Raw genomic sequence first — 19,360 nt, forward strand, 5'->3', positions numbered from 1 at the left:
ATCTTTTCTGGTGAAGCCATTCGTGTTTTGATTTGGATGTATGCTTTGGGTCATTGTCAGGCTGAAAGATGAAGTTCCTCTTTATGTTCAGCTTTCTAGCAGAAGCCTGAATGTTTTGTGCCAATATTGACTGGTATTTGGAACTGTTCATAATTCCCTCTATCTTGACTAAGGCCCCTGTTCCAGCTGAAGAAAAACAGCCCCAAAGCATGATGCTACCACCACCATGCTTCACTCTGAGTATGGTGTTCTTTTGGTGATGTGTAGTGTTGTTTTTTGCACCAAACATATCTTTTGAAATTATGGCCAAAAAGCTCAACCTTGGTTTCATCAGACCATAACACATTTTCCCACATACTTTTGGGAAACTTCAGATGTGTTTTTGCAAAATTTAGCTAGGCTTGGATGTTTTACTTCGTAAGAAAAGGCTTGCCACTTTACCCCTTTTTACAGACATGTGAAGAATACAGAAGATTGTTGTCACATGTACCACACAGCCAGTACTTGCCAGCTATTCCTGCAGCTCCTTTAGGCTGGGTTCACACTGCTGCGGTGCGGGAACGCAGCGAATTATCGCACCAACTCGCACGGCAGTTCACACTGCCATATGCGAACTGCTGGGGAGTGTCATACAATGTTAATGACACCCCCAGTTCAGCCCGCATATCGCACTGCGAACTGACAATTCGGACATTTTTGGATCGCATAGGTGTGAACACCCATGCGATCCGATTCTGGTCCGAACAAAAAAAGGGTCCTGTGCGAGTTTGGACCGAATGCGGTGCGATATCAGCCATACTATCTGTATGGCTGATATCGCACAGCACAGACATCGCATGTGATGTGAACAGCAGTGCGCTGCGAATCACATACGATGTCTGCCACCGCAGCAGTGTGAACCCAGCCTTAATGTTGCTGTAGGCCTCTTGGTAACCTCCCTGACCAGTTTTCTTCTCGTCTTTTCATCAATTTTGGAGGGACATCCAGTTCTTGGTAATATCACTGTTGTGCCATATTTTCTCTACTTGATGATGACTGCTTTTCCATGGTATATCTAATGCCTTGGAAAGTCTTTTGTACCTTTCTGACTGATACCTTTTAACAATGAAATCCCTCTGATGCTTTGGAAGCTCTCTGCGGACCAGGGCTTTTGCTGTAGGATGCAACTAAGAAAATGTCAGGAAAGACCTACCAGAACAGCTGAACTTTATTTGGGGTTAATCAGAGGCACTTTAAATGCTGACAGGTGTGTACTGACTCCTATTTAATGAGTTTGAATGTGATTATTATTATTATTATACACGATTAATTAGCGCCAACAGTTTGCGCAGCTCTTTACAACATGGGGGCAGAGAGTACCGTTACAATACAATTCAATACAGGAGGAATCCGAGGGCCCTGCTCGTTAGAGCTTACAATCTAAAAAGGAAGGTCAAGTGGAACAAAAGGTAATAACTGTGGGGAATGATCAGATGGAGAAAATGAAAATGTAGTTGTTAGGTGTGGGTAGGATAGGCTTCTCTGAAGAGGAGGGTTTTTAGGAATTGTCTAAAAGCTAATAGAGTAGGAGATAATATTGGTAAGGTATTCCATAGGATTGGAGAGGCTCTCGAAAAGTCCTGGAAGTGAGCATGGGAGTAGGTGATGAGGGATCTAGAGAGCAGGAGGTCTTGAGAAGAACGAAGAGAAGGATTAGTTTGGTATTTTGAGACTAGGTCAGTGATGTAGATGGGGGCAGAGTTGTGGATGACTTTTGTAAGTAGTTGTTAGTTTTTTTTAATTTAATTTGTTGGGTGAACGGAATCCAGTGGAGGGATTGATAGAGGAGTAGTAGACATTGAGCGGTTGGTAAGGTGGATGAGTCTGGCAGCAGCATTCCTGATGGATTGATGTTGCAGTAAGCCAATGAGAAGGGAGTTGCAGTAGTCGAGGCGAGAGATGACAGCGAGTGAATTAAGAGCTTTGTTGTGTCATTAGTTAGAAAGGGGAGTATTTTGGAGATGTTGAGGTGGCAGGATTTTGACAGCGATTGGACGTGGGGCTTAAAAGAGAGTACAGCATCCAGGACTACACCTAGGACTTTGGCATGCGGGGATGGGCTTATGGTTGTGCCATCGATTTTGACAAAGAGATCAGGAGCAGGGGCACGTGGAGGAGGAAAAATTATAAGTTCTCTGTCTCCTCACGTATCACTAATTTTCCCAAGAGATGCTTAGTTATATACTGCTAGGGATGGGGGTGGGTGCTTCAGTTCATTAATCGCTTCTCCAACCGAAGATTTTACCCCCTTCCTGACCAGAGCATTTTTTCTGATTCGGCACGTTTAACTGACAATTGCGCGTTCGTGCGACGTTCCAAATAGAATAGAAAAATATAAAATAGAGCTCTCTTTTGGTGGTATTTGATCATCTCTGCGGCTTTTATTTTTTGCGCTATAAACAAAAAGAGTGACAATTTTGAAAAAAACGCAATTTTTTTTACCTTTTGTTATAATAAATATCCCCCCAAAAATATATTAAAGAACTATTTTTTTCCTCAGTTTAGGCCGATATGTATTCTACATATTTTTGGTAAAACAAAACGCAATACGCATATATTGATTGGTTTGCGCAAAAGTTATAGCTCATACAAAATAACGGATAGTTTTATGGCATTTTTTTTTTTTATTAGTAATGGCGGCGATCTGCGATTTTTATCAGGACTGCAACATTATGGCAGACACATCGGACACTTTTGACACTATTTTGGGACCATTGTCATTTATACAGCAATCATTGCTATAAAAATGCATTGATTACTATGTAAATGACACTGGCAGGGAAGGGGTTAAGCTTTAGGAGGCGATGAAGGGGCTAAGTGTGTCCTAGGGAGTGATTCTAACTGGGGGGGATGGGCCTCAATTCGCATGACAGCGATCACTGCTCCCGATGACCGGGAGCAGTGATCTCTGTCATGACACAAGGCAGAACGGGGAAATGCCTTGTTTACATAGGCACTTCCCCATTCTGCGACTCCGTGACACGATCACCGGAAGACTGGCGGACATCGAGTCAGCCAGTCATGCTGTACGCGGCGCGCGCCTGCTATCCCCGCCTCTTAAAGGGGACAAACAGGTACGCCCATTTGCCCACTGCTGCCATTGTGCCGACATATATTGGCGTGCAGCGGTCGGCAAGTGGTTAAAGGTGGCTGGCTATGAAGAGCAAAATTCTCACTTCAGAAACAGACTTACAAGGGACAGCTAATAAAGATAAGTAAAAGCCATAATGTAAGGTATAGGGAGGAAACAAAAACAATAGCAAAGCAATGTGTACAGTCTACAGATGGTTAAGCAAAGGAGCATACCAGAGTTAAAGTGGATGTAAGCCCACTCTCATCCTTTCTAAATTACTGCCATAGTGGTTATCTATAAGGATATACATGCCTCCTGCATGTATCTTTACCTGTCAAATGTCTCCCCTCTGTCTGTTATGAGACCCGAAAAACGGCAGATTCAGTGGGTGCGTCTGTTTTCCGGAGCTCGTGGGTGGAGTCGTGATGTCAGTAGACTCCCATAAAAATGCCATGAATCTATCCCCTATTTTTGTAGATGCTATAACTTTTGCACAAACCAATCAATATACGCTTATTGGGAATTTTTTGGGAATATTGGCCTAAACTGAGGAAGAAATGTGTTTTTAAAAAAATGGGATATTTATTATAGCAAAAAGTAAAAAATATTGTGTTTTTTTTTTTTTTTTTTTTATTTCAAAATTGTCGTTTTTTTTTTTTTGTTTGTTTATAGTGCAAAACTTAAAAATCGCAGTGGTGATCTAATACAACCAAAAAAAGCTCTATTTGTGAGGGAAAAAAATTATCAAAACATCATTATTGCGATTATGGCTGGAGTTTCAGCAGTAAGAGCATACCTGTGGAGGGACAAAGATGATATTTTCAGATGAGACATTCAGATGATGAGTGCAGAGTCAGAAGTGCTCCACTTATAGAAATACCCCATTTTGAGAAAGAATCCCATCTGCAAATGCGCCACCCCTTGATTGCTTAATTCCAAACACAGCTACGTTTCCAGTTATAAGAGGGGGTGCACACTTATGCAACCACATTATTTTATTTTATTTTTTTATTTTTAGTTCCCCCCACCCCCTCCCAAAAGATTTCAGTTTGTTTTTCAATTGAGTTGTACAGTTTATAGGTCATATTAAAGGTGGAAAAAGTTTGTCCCATTTTTTTACATCACAGAAACCTGACGTTTTGTATCCACTTTATAAATGGGGAAATTAAAAAAAAAAAAAAATTCTACTTTCTGTTATAAAGCATATGCAATAAAAAAAATCAAAAGTCATTTCTTATAAAATTAGGCCAAAATGTATTCTGTTGCAGGTCTTTGGTTAACCGATTGCCGACCAGCGCTGTCATTATACAGCGGCAGGTGGGTACGATCCCACGAAGCGTCGTAGCTGTACAGCGGTCCCTTTAAGCGGGATAGCAGGCGCGCACTGCTGCACTGCGGTTGTGCTGATGCGCATGGTCGCAGGCACGAGAGCCAGAACAGAGATGTGTGTGTAAACACAATTCCCTGTTCTGTGAGGAGAGGAGACAGATCGTGAGTTCCTACTAGCTAGGAACAACAATCTGGCATCTCCTCTAGTCAGTTCCTTTCCCCTACAGTTAGAACACACACATAGGGAACACAGTTAACCTCTTGATCGCCCCCTAGTGTTAACCCCGTCCCTGCCAGTGACATTTACACAGTAATCTGTGCAGTTTTATAGCACTGATCGCTGTTTAATTGTCAATCATCCTAAAAATGTGTCAAGTGTCCGCCATAATGTCGCAGTCCTGATTAAAAATCGCTGATCACTGCCATTATTAGTAAAAAAATAATAATGACAATAAAAATGCCATACATCTTTCCACTAATTTGTAGACGCTATAACTTTTGCGCAAACAATATACGCTTTTTGTGATTTATTTTTATTAGCAAAAATATGTAGAAGAAAACATATCGGCCTAAACTGAGGGAACAAATTTGCTTTTTAAAATTGAGGATATTTATTATAGCAAAAAGTACAAAATATTGTTTTTTTTTTCAAAATTGTCGCTCTTTTTTTTGTTTATAGTGCAAAAAATAAAAACCGCAGAGATGATCAAATACCACCAAAAGAAAGCTCTATTTGTGGGGAAAAAATGTCAATTTTGTTTGGGTACAGCGTTGCAAGGCTGCGCAATTGTCAGTTAAAGCGATGCAGTGCCGTATCGCAAAAAATTGCCTGGTCATTGAGCAGCCAAATCTTCCGGGGCTGAAGTGGTAAACCACTTGCCGACCGCCTCACGCATATATACGTGAGCAGAATGGCACGGGCAGGCAAAATCACGTACCCATACGTGATTGCCTTCCCGCGGGCGGGGGGTCCGATCGGACCCCCCCCCCCCCCCGGTGCCAGCGGCGGTCGGCATTTGGCTATGAGCGATGAGAGACGAGGGGGAGACCATCCGATCGTGGCCCCCCCTCGCGATCGCTCCCAGCCAATGAGGAACATCCCCTGCCTGTGTATAGTACACACAGGCAGAGGATGTGATGTCATCTCTCCTCGGCTCGGCAGTTTCCGTTCTAGCGCCGAGGAGAGAAGACATGTAAGTGCACACACACACACACACACACACACACACACACACACACTAGAACATGCCAGGCACACAAAACACCCCCGATCGCCCCCCGATCGCCCTCCCTGTCACACTGACACCAAGCAGTATTTTTTTTTTTTTTTTATGATTACTGCATGGTGTCAGTTAGTGACAGTTACTGTGGTAGGACAGTGAGTGTTACCCCCCTTTAGGTCTAGGGTACCCCCCTAACCCCCCCCTAATAAAGTTTTAACCCCTTGATCACCCCCTGTCACCAGTGTCGCTAAGTGATCATTTTTCTGATCGCTGTATTAGTGTCGCTGGTGACGCTAGTTAGGAACGTAAATATTTAGGTTCGCCGTCAGCGTATACTATCTAATAAATGTTTTAACCCCTTGATTGCCCCCTAGTTAACCCTTTCACCACTGATCACCGTATAACTGTTACAGGTGACGCTGGTTAGTTGGTTTATTTTTCATAGTGTCAGGGCACCCGCCGTTTATTACCGAATAAAGGTTTAGCCCCCTGTTTGCCCGGCGGTGATATGCGTCACCCCAGGCAGCGTCAGATTAGCGCCAGTACCGCTAACACCCACGCACGCAGCATACGCCTCCCTTAGTGGTATAGTATCTGAACGCATCAATATCTGATCCGATCAGATCTATACTAGCGTCCCCAGCAGTTTAGGGTTCCCAAAAACGCAGTGTTAGCGGGATCAGCCCAGATACCCGCTAGCACCTGCGTTTTGCCCCTCCGCCCGGCCCAGCCCAGCCCACCCAAGTGCAGTATCGATCGATCACTGTCACTTACAAAACGCTAAACGCATAACTGCAGCGTTCACAGAGTCAGGCCTGATCCCTGCGATCGCTAACAGTTTTTTTGGTAGCGTTTTGGTGAACTGGCAAGCACCAGCCCCAGGCAGCGTCAGGTTAGCGCCAGTCGCGCTAACACCCACGCACGCACCGTACACCTCCCTTAGTGGTATAGTATCTGATCAGATCAATACCTGATCCGATCAGATCTATACTAGCGTCCCCAGCAGTTTAGGGTTCCCAAAAACGCAGTGTTAGTGGGATCAGCCCAGATACCTGCTAGCACCTGCGTTTTGCCCCTCCGCCCGGCCAAGCCCAGCCCACCCAAGTGCAGTATCGATCGATCACTGTCACAGAACACTAAACGCATAACTGCAGCGTTCGCAGAGTCAGGCCTGATCCCTGCGATCGCTAACAGTTTTTTTGGTAGCGTTTTAGTGAACTGGCAAGCACCAGCGGCCTAGTACACCCCGGTCGTAGTCAAACCAGCACTGCAGTAACACTTGGTGACGTGGCGAGTCCCATAAATGCAGTTCAAGCTGGTGAGGTGGCAAGCACAAGTAGTGTCCCGCTGCCACCAAAAAGACAAACACAGGCCCATCGTGCCCATAATGCCCTTCCTGCTGCATTCGCCAATCCTAATTGGGAACCCACCGCTTCTGCAGCGCCCGTACTTCCCCCATTCACATCCCCAACCAAATGCAGTCGGCTGCATGAGAGGCATTTTTATGTCCTCCCGAGTACCCCTACCCAACGAACCCCCCAAAAAAGATGTTGTGTCTGCAGCAAGCGCGGATGTAGGCGTGACACCCGCTATTATTGTCTCTCCTGTCCTGACAATCCTGGTCTTTGCATTGGTGAATGTTTTGAACTCTACCATTCACTAGTTGAGTATTAGCGTAGGGTACAGCATTGCACAGACTAGGCACACTTTCACAGGGTCTCCCAAGATGCCATCGCATTTTGAGAGACCCGAACCTGGAACCGGTTACAGTTATAAAAGTTAGTTACAAAAAAAAGTGTAAAAAAAAAAAAAAACACATACAAAAATATAAAATAAAAAAAAAATAGTTGTCGTTTTATTGTTCTCTCTCTCTCTATTCTCTCTATTGTTCTGCTCTTTTTTACTGTATTCTATTCTGCAATGTTTTATTGTTATTATGTTTTATCATGTTTGTTTTTCAGGTCTGCAATTTTTTATACTTTACCGTTTACTGTGCTTTATTGTTAACCATTTTTTTGTCTTCAGGTACGCCATTCACGACTTTGAGTGGTTATACCAGCATGATGCCTGCAAGTTTAGGTATCATTCTTTTCAGCCAGCGGTCGGCTTTCATGTAAAAGCAATCCTAGCGGCTAATTAGCCTCTAGACTGCTTTTACAAGCAGTGGGAGGGAATGCCCCCCCCCCCCACCGTCTTCCGTGTTTTTCTCTGGCTCTCCTGTCTCAACAGGGAACCTGAGAAAGCAGCCGGTGATTCAGCCAGCTGACCATAGAGCTGATCAGAGACCAGAGTGGCTCCAAACATCTCTATGGCCTAAGAAACCGGAAGCTACGAGCATTTCATGACTTAGATTTCGCCGGATGTAAACAGCGCCATTGGGAAATTGGGAAAGCATTTTATCACACCGATCTTGGTGTGGTCAGATGCTTTGAGGGCAGAGGAGAAATCTAGGGTCTAATAGACCCCAATTTTTTCAAAAAAGAGTACCCTGCTCTCGCGCTAAGGCAAACGCAAGCGTTGGTCTGGCGTCAAATGTAAACAGCAATTGCACCATGCATGTGAGGTATCACCGCGAAGGTCAGATCGAGGGCGGTAATTTTAGCAGTAGACCTCCTCTGTAAATCTAAAGTGGTAACCTGTAAAGGCTTTTAAAGGCTTTTAAAAATTTATTTAGTTTGTCACCACTGCACGTTTGTGCGCAATTTTAAAGCATGTCATGTTTGGTATCCATGTACTCGGCCTAAGATCATCTTTTTTATTTCATCAAACATTTGGGCAATATAGTGTGTTTTAGTGCATTAAAATTTAAAAAAGTGTGTTTTTTCCCCAAAAAATGCGTTTGAAAAATCGCTGCGCAAATACTGTGTGAAAAAAAAAAAATGAAACACCCACCATTTTAATCTGTAGGGCATTTGCTTTAAAAAAATATATAATGTGTGGGGGTTCAAAGTAATTTTCTTGCAAAAAAAAATAATTTTTTCATGTAATCAAAAAGTGTCAGAAAGGGCTTTGTATTCAAGTGGTTAGAAGAGTGGGTGATGTGTGACATAAGCTTCTAAATGTTGTGCATAAAATGCCAGGACAGTTCAAAACCCCCCCCAAATTACCCCATTTTGGAAAGTAGACACCCCAAGCTATTTGCTGAGAGGCATGTCGAGTCCATGGAATATTTTATATTGTGACACAAGTTGCGGGAAAGAGACAATTTTTTTTTTTTTTTTTGCACAAAGTTGTCACTAAATGATATATTGCTCAAACATGCCATGGGAATATGTAAAATTACACCCCAAAATACATTCTGTTGCTTCTCCTGAGTATGGGGATACCACATGTGTGGGACTTTTTGGGAGCCTAGCCGCGCACGGGACCCAGAAAACCAAGCACCGCCTTCAGGCTTTCTAAGGGCGTAAATTTTTGATTTCACTCTTCACTGCCTATCACAGTTTCGGAGGCCATGGAATGCCCAGGTGGCAAACCACCCCCCCCCCCAAATGACCCCATTTTGGAAAGTAGACATCCCAAGCTATTTGCTGAGAGGTATAGTGAGTATTTTGCAGACCTCACTTTTTGTCACAAAGTTTTGAAAATTGAAAAAAGAAAAAAAAAAAATTTTTTTCTTGTCTTTCTTTATTTTCAAAAACAAATGAGAGCTGCAAAATACTCACCATGCCTCTCAGCAAATAGCTTGGGGTGTCTACTTTCCAAAATGGGGTCATTTGGGGGGGGGGTTGTGCCACCTGGGCATTCCATGGCCTCCGAAACTGTGATAGGCAGTGAAGAGTGAAATCAAAAATTCACGCCCTTAGAAATCCTGAAGGCGGTGATTGGTTTTCGGGGCCCCGTACGCGGCTAGGCTCCTAAAAAGTCCCACACATGTGGTATCCCCATACTCAGGAGAAGAAGCTAAATGTATTTTGGGGTGCAATTCCACATATGCCCATGGCCTGTGTGAGCAATATATCATTTAGTGACAACTTTGTGCAAAAAAAAAAAAAAACAAAATTTGTCTCTTTCCCGCAACTTGTGTCAAAATATAAAACATTCCATGGACTCAACATGCCTCAAAGCAAATAGCTTGGGGTGTCTACTTTCCAAAATGGGGTCATTTGGGGGGGGTTTATGCCATCTGGGCATTTTATGGCATTCAAAACTGTGATAGGTAGTGAGGAGTAAAATAAAAAATGTACGCCCTTAGAAATCCTGAAGGCAGTGATTGGTTTTCGGGGCCCCGTACGCGGCTAGGCTCCCAAAAAGTCCCACACATGTGGTATCCCCGTACTCAGGAGAAGCAGCTAAATGTATTTTGGGGTGCAATTCCACATATGCCCATGGCCTGTGTGAGCAATATATCATTTAGTGACAACTTTTTGTAATTTTTTTTTTTTTTTTGTCATTATTCAATCACTTGGGACTAAAAAAATTAATATTCAATGGGCTCAACATGCCTCTCAGCAATTTCCTTGGGGTGTCTACTTTCCAAAATGGGGTCATTTGTGGGGGTTTTGTACTGCCCTGCCATTTTAGCACCTCAAGAAACGACATAGGCAGTCATAAATTAAAGGCTGTGTAAATTCCAGAAAATGTACCCTAGTTTGTAGGCGCTATAACTTTTGCGCAAACCAATAAATATACACTTATTGACATTTTTTTTACCAAAGACATGTGGCCGAATACATTTTGGCCTAAATGTATGACTAAAATTGAGTTTATTGGATTTTTTTTTAGAACAAAAAGTAGAAAATATCAATTTTTTTCAAAATTTTCGGTCTTTTTCCGTGTATAGCGCAAAAAATAAAAACGGCAGAGGTGATCAAATACCATCAAAAGAAAGCTCTATTTGTGGGAAGAAAAGGACGCAAATTTTGTTTGGGTACAGCATTGCATGACCGCGCAATTAGCAGTTAAAGCGACGCAGTGCCAAATTGTAAAAAGTGCTCTGGTCAGGAAGGGGGTAAATCCTTCCGGGGCTGAAGTGGTTAATAAAAAAAAAAAAAAAAAAATTCTAGTAAGTATATAATTAGTTTCTGAGAAGTTCTATTTTCTACAATTATTTAGGGTATATATATACTGGAATTTACACAGCTATAAACTTATAAGTGGGACTGTGATAGTGTGGCAGGCAATCTGGAGATAGCTAATGCTGGCTGGGAGGTGCACTAAAAACCTACCTGACAATGACATCAATAATGACACTAGAACAGTGATCAGTGCTAATACTGTACACTTACTGTATTAATAACACTGGCTGGGGAGGGGTTAATATCTAGGGGAATCAAAGGGTTAACTGTGTGCAGCTTTTAGTTTACTATCTAGCTATTTTTTCTTGCTGCTGTGCTGGGAGAAGCAGCCAGATCGCTATTCACAGTACACTGTTTTGTATTTTTGTAAACCCTGAACTGTGTGTGTGTGATTGGCCACAGCCAACCAGCTGACTTCAGCCAAAATCATTTGCTGAAATCAGCTGCCAAACTCGTGCTGTGTCCAAGCACAGTTTGGCAAAGGGTGCACGCATGCGCGCCCCAAAACTGGAAGCAAGCCGGCAACATGCCTGCCTGTGCCACCCGCCCACAGTAAATCTGTTGCCTTCCAATTTAGCACGTCCTAGCTTCAGCTTGGAGTCTTCCAATTTTGAATCCCTGTCCACCTGTCTAGCACTGACAAGCCATCCTTACCATGACACTGTGCCCCCACTTTCCAGAGTGGGAAAATATCTGTTTTGTAGTTGCTTGGGTGTGCTTACAGTTGACTAATTTCTGCACCCAGAAGTGTTCCAAGAGTTGTGTCACAGATGTGCAATGCTGGATATGGACCTCCTGTCCTTCATGTTCAACAGCAAACTTGGCAGGTTAGCATCTAGGTACAGGGAGGATCTGCTGGCAGAAGCGATATATGCGCTAGTGGCTCAGTGGTATTGGTACACCCTGATCTATTCCTTTTCTCCACTGAAACTTGTTCTTCGTCTGATCCACAGGACCAAGATGATGGGCATTCTGGTGATTCTCATTGCTATGGATTGGCCCAGGCAACTGTTGTATGCCAACCTGGTATGACGTTTTGCAGATGCAACGTAGGCACTGCCAGACTGCCCACATCCACTGTCCCAACAATCGTTTTACTTCCATTTGCCACGATCACTAGCTTTGATGTGATGGATGTTGAAGACCTAGAAGGCTTACTTTTTTTCTGTATAAGGGCTTTCACCTCAGGAGTTTCTCTGTGGCAAGGATCCTCCCTTGTTTTGGCAATTGAGTCTGGACCAACGTTTGGTTCTAAGTACCATAAGAGACCAAGTCTCTTTTCTTTTCTATTCTGTTTCAGAGATGATTGTCTTGTGCAGAGGGTCTACCATGTGGTCCTCTTGGTCCAATTGCCTTTGTCTCCATGCAATTTGAATCCTTGTTTTATCAGCATTTAAGAAGCCTCCATTTTAACCAGTCAGAGGCTTTCCTCTGTCTATTCTAACCCACAAGGTGTTTTTTCCTGTGGCCATCATCTTGGCTAGGTGATTGTCTGAGATGGCTGCTATATCTTGCAAGGAACAGTTTTGGGTCTTATCCAGGCCAGGGCTTCCTTTCTTTCCAAGGTAGTATCTGTCTTCCACTTTAATCAGGACATTGTTCTTCATTCCCTCTGTCAAGCTTAATTTCACCAAAGGGAAATATCCCTCCATTGTTTGAATGTGGTTCAGGATGATAATCTTTCAACCACTGCTTCCTTTAGAAAGATTGATTCCCCTTTTTTTCATCCCAGATGGACTCTGGAAGGATGCCCTGGGTTCTCGATTCACATTCTTCATATGACTAATACAAACTATCATTCAGACTAATGGTCTAAGGCTCAGTTTTCACTAGTGCGATTTTGGACACATAAAGTCGCATGTCAAGTCAGAGCCCATTGATTTTAATGGGACCCATTCCAATCTATGTGACTTAAAGTTGCAGCAACTTTGAAAAAGGTTCCTGCTCTACTTTTGATGCGACTCAGAGAGTGTAAAGTCAGATCAAAGTCACACTCTAAATAGTGTGACTTTGGAGTCACACTAGTGGAAAGGTGGCCAAACTCTAAAGAATTGGATTTTATAGTATATACAAAAATACTATTATGCTCCACAGATGGGGAGGAAGTTATAATTTATGTAATTATTTCTGCTCAGAGTTAACGTTACAGTACTTTTAAATCCTGATACAATACTCAGAATATTCCAAGTCGGACATTAAAATTTAGTAAATTTATCTTTAAATTTAAAGTTTGTCAACTTCTAAACTGATATTTGTAGTATACACTAGTGTTTCTTAAATCTGCCCTCACCAAAAGTGTATAAATAACGCTGCTTTACCCCTACTGAGCAGTAATGTGTAAAAGTATAATTGATTGGATGTTTGCTTTTGTTACAGGAGGACACCATGTATGTGCTGGTCACTGTGCTGGTGGCATTATTTTTTACTCTTTATTTAAAATGGTTTAAGAGCAGACGCCTATGTCTTGATGCAAAAAGACTGGATGGCAAAACTGTCCTCATTACTGGTGAGTTTCATTTACATTGTTTCAAAATACCAACCAAATCATTCTCTTCCTCCCAAGACCTCCTGCTCTCTAGCTGACTTGTCTCCTCCCATGCTTGCTTCCAGGACTTTTCCCAAGCCTCTCCCATCCTCCGAAGTTCCCTACTTCAATCTGTCTCCTACTCTGTCCACTTTTAGATGATCCCTGAAAACCCTTTTCTTCAGAGAAGCCTACCCTACCCCTACCTAACAACTGTACTTTTATTTTCTCCCATAAGCTCATCCCCCTCATTTATTACCTTTTTTGTGTCTCTTGATCCTTCCTCTTAGATTGTAAGATCTAATGAACAGGGCCCTCCGATTCCTTCTTTATTTTATTGTATTCTAACTGTACTGTCTGCCCTAATATTGTAAAGTGCTGCGCAAACTGTTGGCACTATATAATAATTATAATAATGACATTAATGACTCCACCATTCTTGTCTAAAGCTGATCCAAATTTATGTCTACATCGTATGTGCAGTTGCTGGTTCAGGATTTTATTGAATCTCTTGCTTTGATTAGTTTTTGGATGCCTGTTAGTTCCTAGTGTTTATTTTGCAACAATTATTAGATACTAGGCCTGAAACAACTAATCGATTAATAAAAAATAGTTGTCAACTAGTTTCATAATCGATTAATTGGTCAGCCGATTAGTTGGCCTGCATACAGAATGCAATATTTGTTTACATATCAGGAAATAGAACAGCACACATACAGCTCAGTATACCATCCATACATGTCAGTAAGTAAGAGAACTTGTGAATGTGTGAGGAGCAATGCCCCATGGGACATGTAGTCCTGGGCATGAAGTGAGTGGTTCTAAAGGCAGAAGTTTTTTTTTTTAACTTGCTATAGGGGCACACTATACTATGCGGCTTGCTATTGGGGCACTCTAAAGGCAGGAGGAGCCAGAAGCATCGGTGGAGGACCCTAGAAGAGGAGAATCAGGTCTGCTCTGCGCAAAACCATTACACAAAGCAGGTAAGTATAACGTTTGTTTAAAAAAAAAAAAAAAAATCACCACTTAAGCCCCAGAAGGCTTCACTCCCTTCATGATCAGTCCATTTTTTGTGACACGGCACTGCGTTGTTTTAACTGACAATTTCACATTCGTGCAATGCTGTACCAAAACTAAATTGATGCCTTTTTTTTCTTCCCACAAATAGAGCTTTCTTTTAGGGGTATTTAATCACCCTTGCGATTTTTATTTTTTGTGCTATAAACAAAAAAAGACCGACAATTTTGAAAAAAATAAATAAAATATTACGTTCTGCTGTAAAACCTATCCAATAAAAATATGTAAAAAATCAAACGTCTTCATCAATTTAGTCCAATATGTATTCTGCTACATATTTTTGGTAAAAAAAAATTCCCAATAAGCGTATATTGATTGGTTTGTGTGTCTACAAACTATGGGATATTTTTATGGCATTTTTATTTTTACTAGTAATGGCGGCAATCAGCGAATATATACATATGATCAAAGGGTTAAGTGTGCTCCTAGGGAGTGATTTCTAACTGGGGGTGGGGGATGGTTTAATTGGAGGAAGAGAGAGATCTGTGTTTCTGCTTAGCAGGAACACAAGATCTCTCTTTCAGAACGGTGGTCTGCCTTGTGCCTGCAGGCCATCATTCTGCCTCCCATTTCAACGATTGGCGGATATCTTGTCCCCCGGGCCCGCTGATTGGCTCCTGCTGTGTCCAACAGACCCGGAAGAGAAAACAACGTACAGGTACGTTGTTTCACGCAACCGGGCCTCTCTGCTGCAGTAAATGTGCGGTGGGCGGTCCGGAAGCGGTTAAAGGCTCTGTGCTGGGAAGATCGGCATCTGAACCCAGAGAAGGTGGAGGCTGATAGACTGGAGGTAATAGAAGGCATTACAATTACATTTAAAGTAAAGTAAACTTTTACCAGTATTGTGTATTATCCTTAAATTATCATATCCATGAAAAAAAGTCTCAGCTTTTAGGACTACTTTTAATATAAAAGATTTATATCTCCCTTCCACCCTTCATATAGCTTCATGTCTGACTCCTAGTTAAAATGCCTATATATCCTACTTCTGTGTGTTTTTGGTAATAAATATAGATATAATATGACATAAGTAAAGTAATATATTCTTACTTTCACTGTTTCACAGTATAAATGAACAGCTTTATAGTAGCAATTATCTGCTCTTTTTGTACTATAAAGGGCTAACTTTAGTTTTTTTAACCCCATTATGATGGTGATCCAAAAAAAGCTTGCTGCTACTATTAAACGTCTTAGACCTGGTTCACACCTATGAGTTTTTTGGTGCTTTTTGCAGAAACGCACTACAGTTTATTTAACATGGTTTCCTATGGGACACGTTCACATCTGCTTTTTTCAGGCACTGCATATTTGAAAAGGGTCAAGGACTTTTTTCAATGCAAAATGGTGCTTTTTTGGTTCAATAGACTTCAATTGAGAAGCTGCAGAAAAGCAAGTAGTGTGTTTTTTGCCACGGTTTCCTTTTTCTTTTTTCTCCAAGCGTCTTCCAGGACAGCCCATGAGACCTAGGGCTCCTCCTACCAGGACAAGAAACACGTTACCCCCACCAGATAAAAGGGCGGTCCTCCAGGCCCCATGTCAGTTATTAGTGTTTCCTCCAGACGGGGGGGTAACATGTTCCTGGAACCTGGTCCCTAGGTCTCATGAGCAGGGGCTCTGTATGGCTATGTGGGGCATGTCACTAACCTCTCCTCTACCAGAAGCAGCACTCCGCTGGAGAGGTTGGCTGTGCTGCAGTCTCCTGTTTCTCATTGCCTGGAGAGGGCCAGGACCCGCATGGTGTCAGCTCCCAAGTGCTTTACATATGGTAAGGCAGCGGTATCCTTTCCTCACAGGCAGCGTGGCTAGTTTGTGTGAGGATAAGCAGGAAGCTCCCGAGAAGGGGGTGGAGCTTCTGCGGTCCATGCTGGCCCACAGGAAGTGCCTGGAGAGGGTTACTTCCGGGGCATATGACGTCATCGTCGGACGCCGGTTCCAGTCTCCTTAAACGGCGCAAACAGGAGACACTGGCTTCTGGTGTTAAAGCAGCCAGGCTGTGGAAAGCCAGAAAGGGGCAGGATGGATCAGTCTGCAGTTCATACACAGACAGTCGATGCAGTGCCCAACACCAGCACCTCACAGGTAAGCCTGAAGTGTTATGTCACTCTCTTGCTCTCACTGTGAGTGTTCCCTCCCCCTCCCCTCTCTGTAGTAGTGGGTTATGGGGACACATTTCTTCCCTCCTGCATGTGGTGGTTCGGAGTGTCAGGGTGGCTGTGAGTCTCATTATGGGTCACTTATTTTTTGTCTTACAGACCAAGACCCAGGACAAGGCTCAGGCGCAGCCACCTAAAAAGAAGTGTGCGCAAACAAATTGAGCTCCTCATGGAGCAAAGCAGTTTGTCGCAGCTGTATAGATGGCCTTGTAAAGGATGACCCGGTTGCCTCTATTAAAGGCTATTTATACCACCCTTGAATTGAAAGAGAAGGAAGTTCAGTTATCCAAACACGATCTTATGTATAAAGGATTGCATAAGAAAAAAAACCTAGAGTTTTTCCAGTCCATTGATTGATACTATTAAAGTGGAATGGGATAACCCGGAGAGAAAACCATTCTTCTCTAGTAACCTAAAAAGGAGGTTTCCTTTTAATGAGCACACTGCGCAGCCATAGAACAATAAACCGAAGCTGGACGCACCTCTTTCAAAGGTTTCAAAAAACTCGGACCTAGCGTTCGATGATATGGGCACGCTTAAGAATCCGATGGACAAGAGAGGGGATATCCTTCTCCACAGAGCCTGGGACTCAGCGATTGGGAACCTGAAACCAGTTCTGGCCTCCACTTGTGTGGCCAGATATCTGGAGGTTTGGTTGATTCAGATTCAGTCGCATCTGTCAGCCGGTACCTCGAGAGAGCAGATTTTGAAGTCTTTTCCTCTCCTCTTTCAGGCAGTAGGTTTTTTGGCGGATTTTTCCGCAGAGTCGGTAAGAATGTCGGCTAGGACTTCGGCTTTAGTGAACTCGGGCAGGAGAAGCCTCTGGCTTAAAACCTGGTCAGGGGACTCAGCCTCCAAGTTGCGCCTATGTGGGCTTCCCTTAACAGGCGATCATTTATTTGGCCCAGGACTGCAGGAGGCACTGGAACGCACGGCTGATAAGAAAAAGGCATTTCCAGAGAAAAAGAGAATCTCGACAGCCAGAAAAAATTTTCGTGGCCAAGGCAGGCAACAGAGTCCTAGAGAAAAGGACAGCAGGCCGAAAAAACACTGGACTGGGCACAAAGGCAGAGGCAAAGGGGAAGTCTTGTTTAACCCTCCTCAACAGCCCGCCAAGCCACAGTGACTTGTGTTCCCTGGTGGGAGGAAGATTGAGGGCCTTCATCCCACAGTGGGCAGCAGTCATTTCAAGCCCCTTCATCCTGGACCAAGTGACCAACGGGTACAGGCTGGAGTTTGTTCACCAACCACCAGAACGGTTGTTGGTCACCTTTCCTCCACAAGAGAGGAAGAGAGAAAGCGAGGGCTCTGGGTCTCCAGATCGGAGACTTATTGGATCAAAAAGTCCTGATTCCTGTTCCCCAGTCAGAGCAGGGCAAGGTATTCTATTCCCATGTATTTGTGGTCAAAAAGCCGTCGGGAAAATTTCGTCTTATCCTGAATTTCTGGACTTTAAACAAGTCCATCAGATACAAACATTTCCGTATGGAGACAGTTTTTACTATCAAAAACCTACTATACCCAAACTGCTTTATGGCCTCATTGGACTTAAGGGATGCCTATCTTTACATCCCTATCCATCCAGCGTTCCAAAAATTTTTGAGATTAGCAGTGAAGTCGGATATAGGGACCCAACATTTTTCAATTTCGAGCCCTCCCCTTCGGTCTTTCCTCAGCCCCAGGCATCTTTACGAAACTGTTGGGGGAAGCACTGGCTCCACTGAGGTTAAAGGCGATAACTGTTAATCATCCTTGATCCCGGCCCAGAAAGTAACATATCTGGGTTACGATTTTTGCTCAGTGAACCAAAGAGTTTTTCTTCCTCAGGACAAAATGTTCCAGACTATGTCAGCATTGCAGACCAACCAGTTGGTCTCTCTGAGACAGGTGTTGAGGGCAGTGGGTCTGATGACCTCATGCTTTCCTGCAGTACCATGGGCAAGACTCCGTCAACGTCCATTGCAAATGTTTCTATTAAGAAATTGGGACAGGGATGTAAAGTCCCTGGAGTCAAGGGTCTGGCTTCCCGCCAGGATAAAAAAAGCCTGTGGTGGTGGAGAACTGGCCAGCATCTGGCAGGAGGTCTCCCATGGTCCATTCCCATATCCCGAAGATTTACTACGGATGCAAGTTCCTGGGGATGGGGGGGCCCACCTCAGCAATGCAGTGGTACAGGGAGAGTGGTCCTCGAGGGAGGCAAAAGGTCTCATCCAATCAAAGAGAGTTGCTAGCAGTGCAGAGAGCCCTGCAGTCTTTTCAGATGGAGATCAGGGGTTACAACCTCCAAATTCTGTCAGACAATATTGCGACAGTCGCGTACATCAATAAGCAGGGAGGCACGAGAAGCCGGATAATTCAGTCTATTGCCCAGGAGATCCTTTCATGGGCAGAAGGGAATCTAGCTTCAATTTCAGCTGTGCACCTGAAGGGGACACACAGTTGCCTTGCAGATTATCTCAGCCATTACAGGATAGACCAAGACAACTGGTCCCTTTTATCCCGAAGTCTTTGCAGGCCTCACCAGGAGATGGGGTTATCCCGAAGCGGATCTGTTCGCAAACCAGAACAACCGCAAGACGGAAATGTTCTTTTCCATGAACCCGGCAGACCAAGCCTTGGGGATCGATGCTCTGGCAAACCCGTGGCCTTTAGGCCTATGTTATGCCTTCCTGCCAATCAGACTTATTCCGGAAGTCCTCCGGAAGTTTCTTCTAGAGGAAACGGATCTCATTCTAATCCCCCCATTTTGTCCCATGATGCCATGGTTTTCCCTGCTACAGACTCTAGTTTCAGAGCCTCCGCTGAGTCTTCCAAAAAGAGAAACTTATTATTGCAGGGTCCAGTATCACACCCTCAGGTGGTTTCCTTAAACTTGACGGCTTGGTATCTGAAGAAAAAATACTGAGCGCCCAGGGGTTCTCTGA

The 19,360-nt window shown here is 43.5% G+C and overlaps 1 protein-coding gene across 3 annotated transcripts in view; it reads left to right on the forward strand.

The window, feature by feature from the left end:
• LOC141143829 (retinol dehydrogenase 12-like) overlaps positions 1-19,360 on the forward strand; it is a 121,465-nt gene that overhangs the window by 62,247 nt on the left and 39,858 nt on the right. For all 3 annotated transcript variants that reach the window (XM_073629356.1, XM_073629355.1, XM_073629357.1), the window contains exon 2: positions 13,059-13,188. In XM_073629356.1, coding sequence (XP_073485457.1) covers positions 13,068-13,188 — 121 coding nt within the window. In that variant the 5' untranslated portion in view covers positions 13,059-13,067. The remainder of the gene's footprint in view (positions 1-13,058; positions 13,189-19,360) is intronic.

Source organism: Aquarana catesbeiana, linkage group LG01 (assembly GCF_042186555.1).
Source record: "Aquarana catesbeiana isolate 2022-GZ linkage group LG01, ASM4218655v1, whole genome shotgun sequence".
In the NCBI taxonomy this organism is placed as follows: domain Eukaryota; kingdom Metazoa; phylum Chordata; class Amphibia; order Anura; family Ranidae; genus Aquarana; species Aquarana catesbeiana.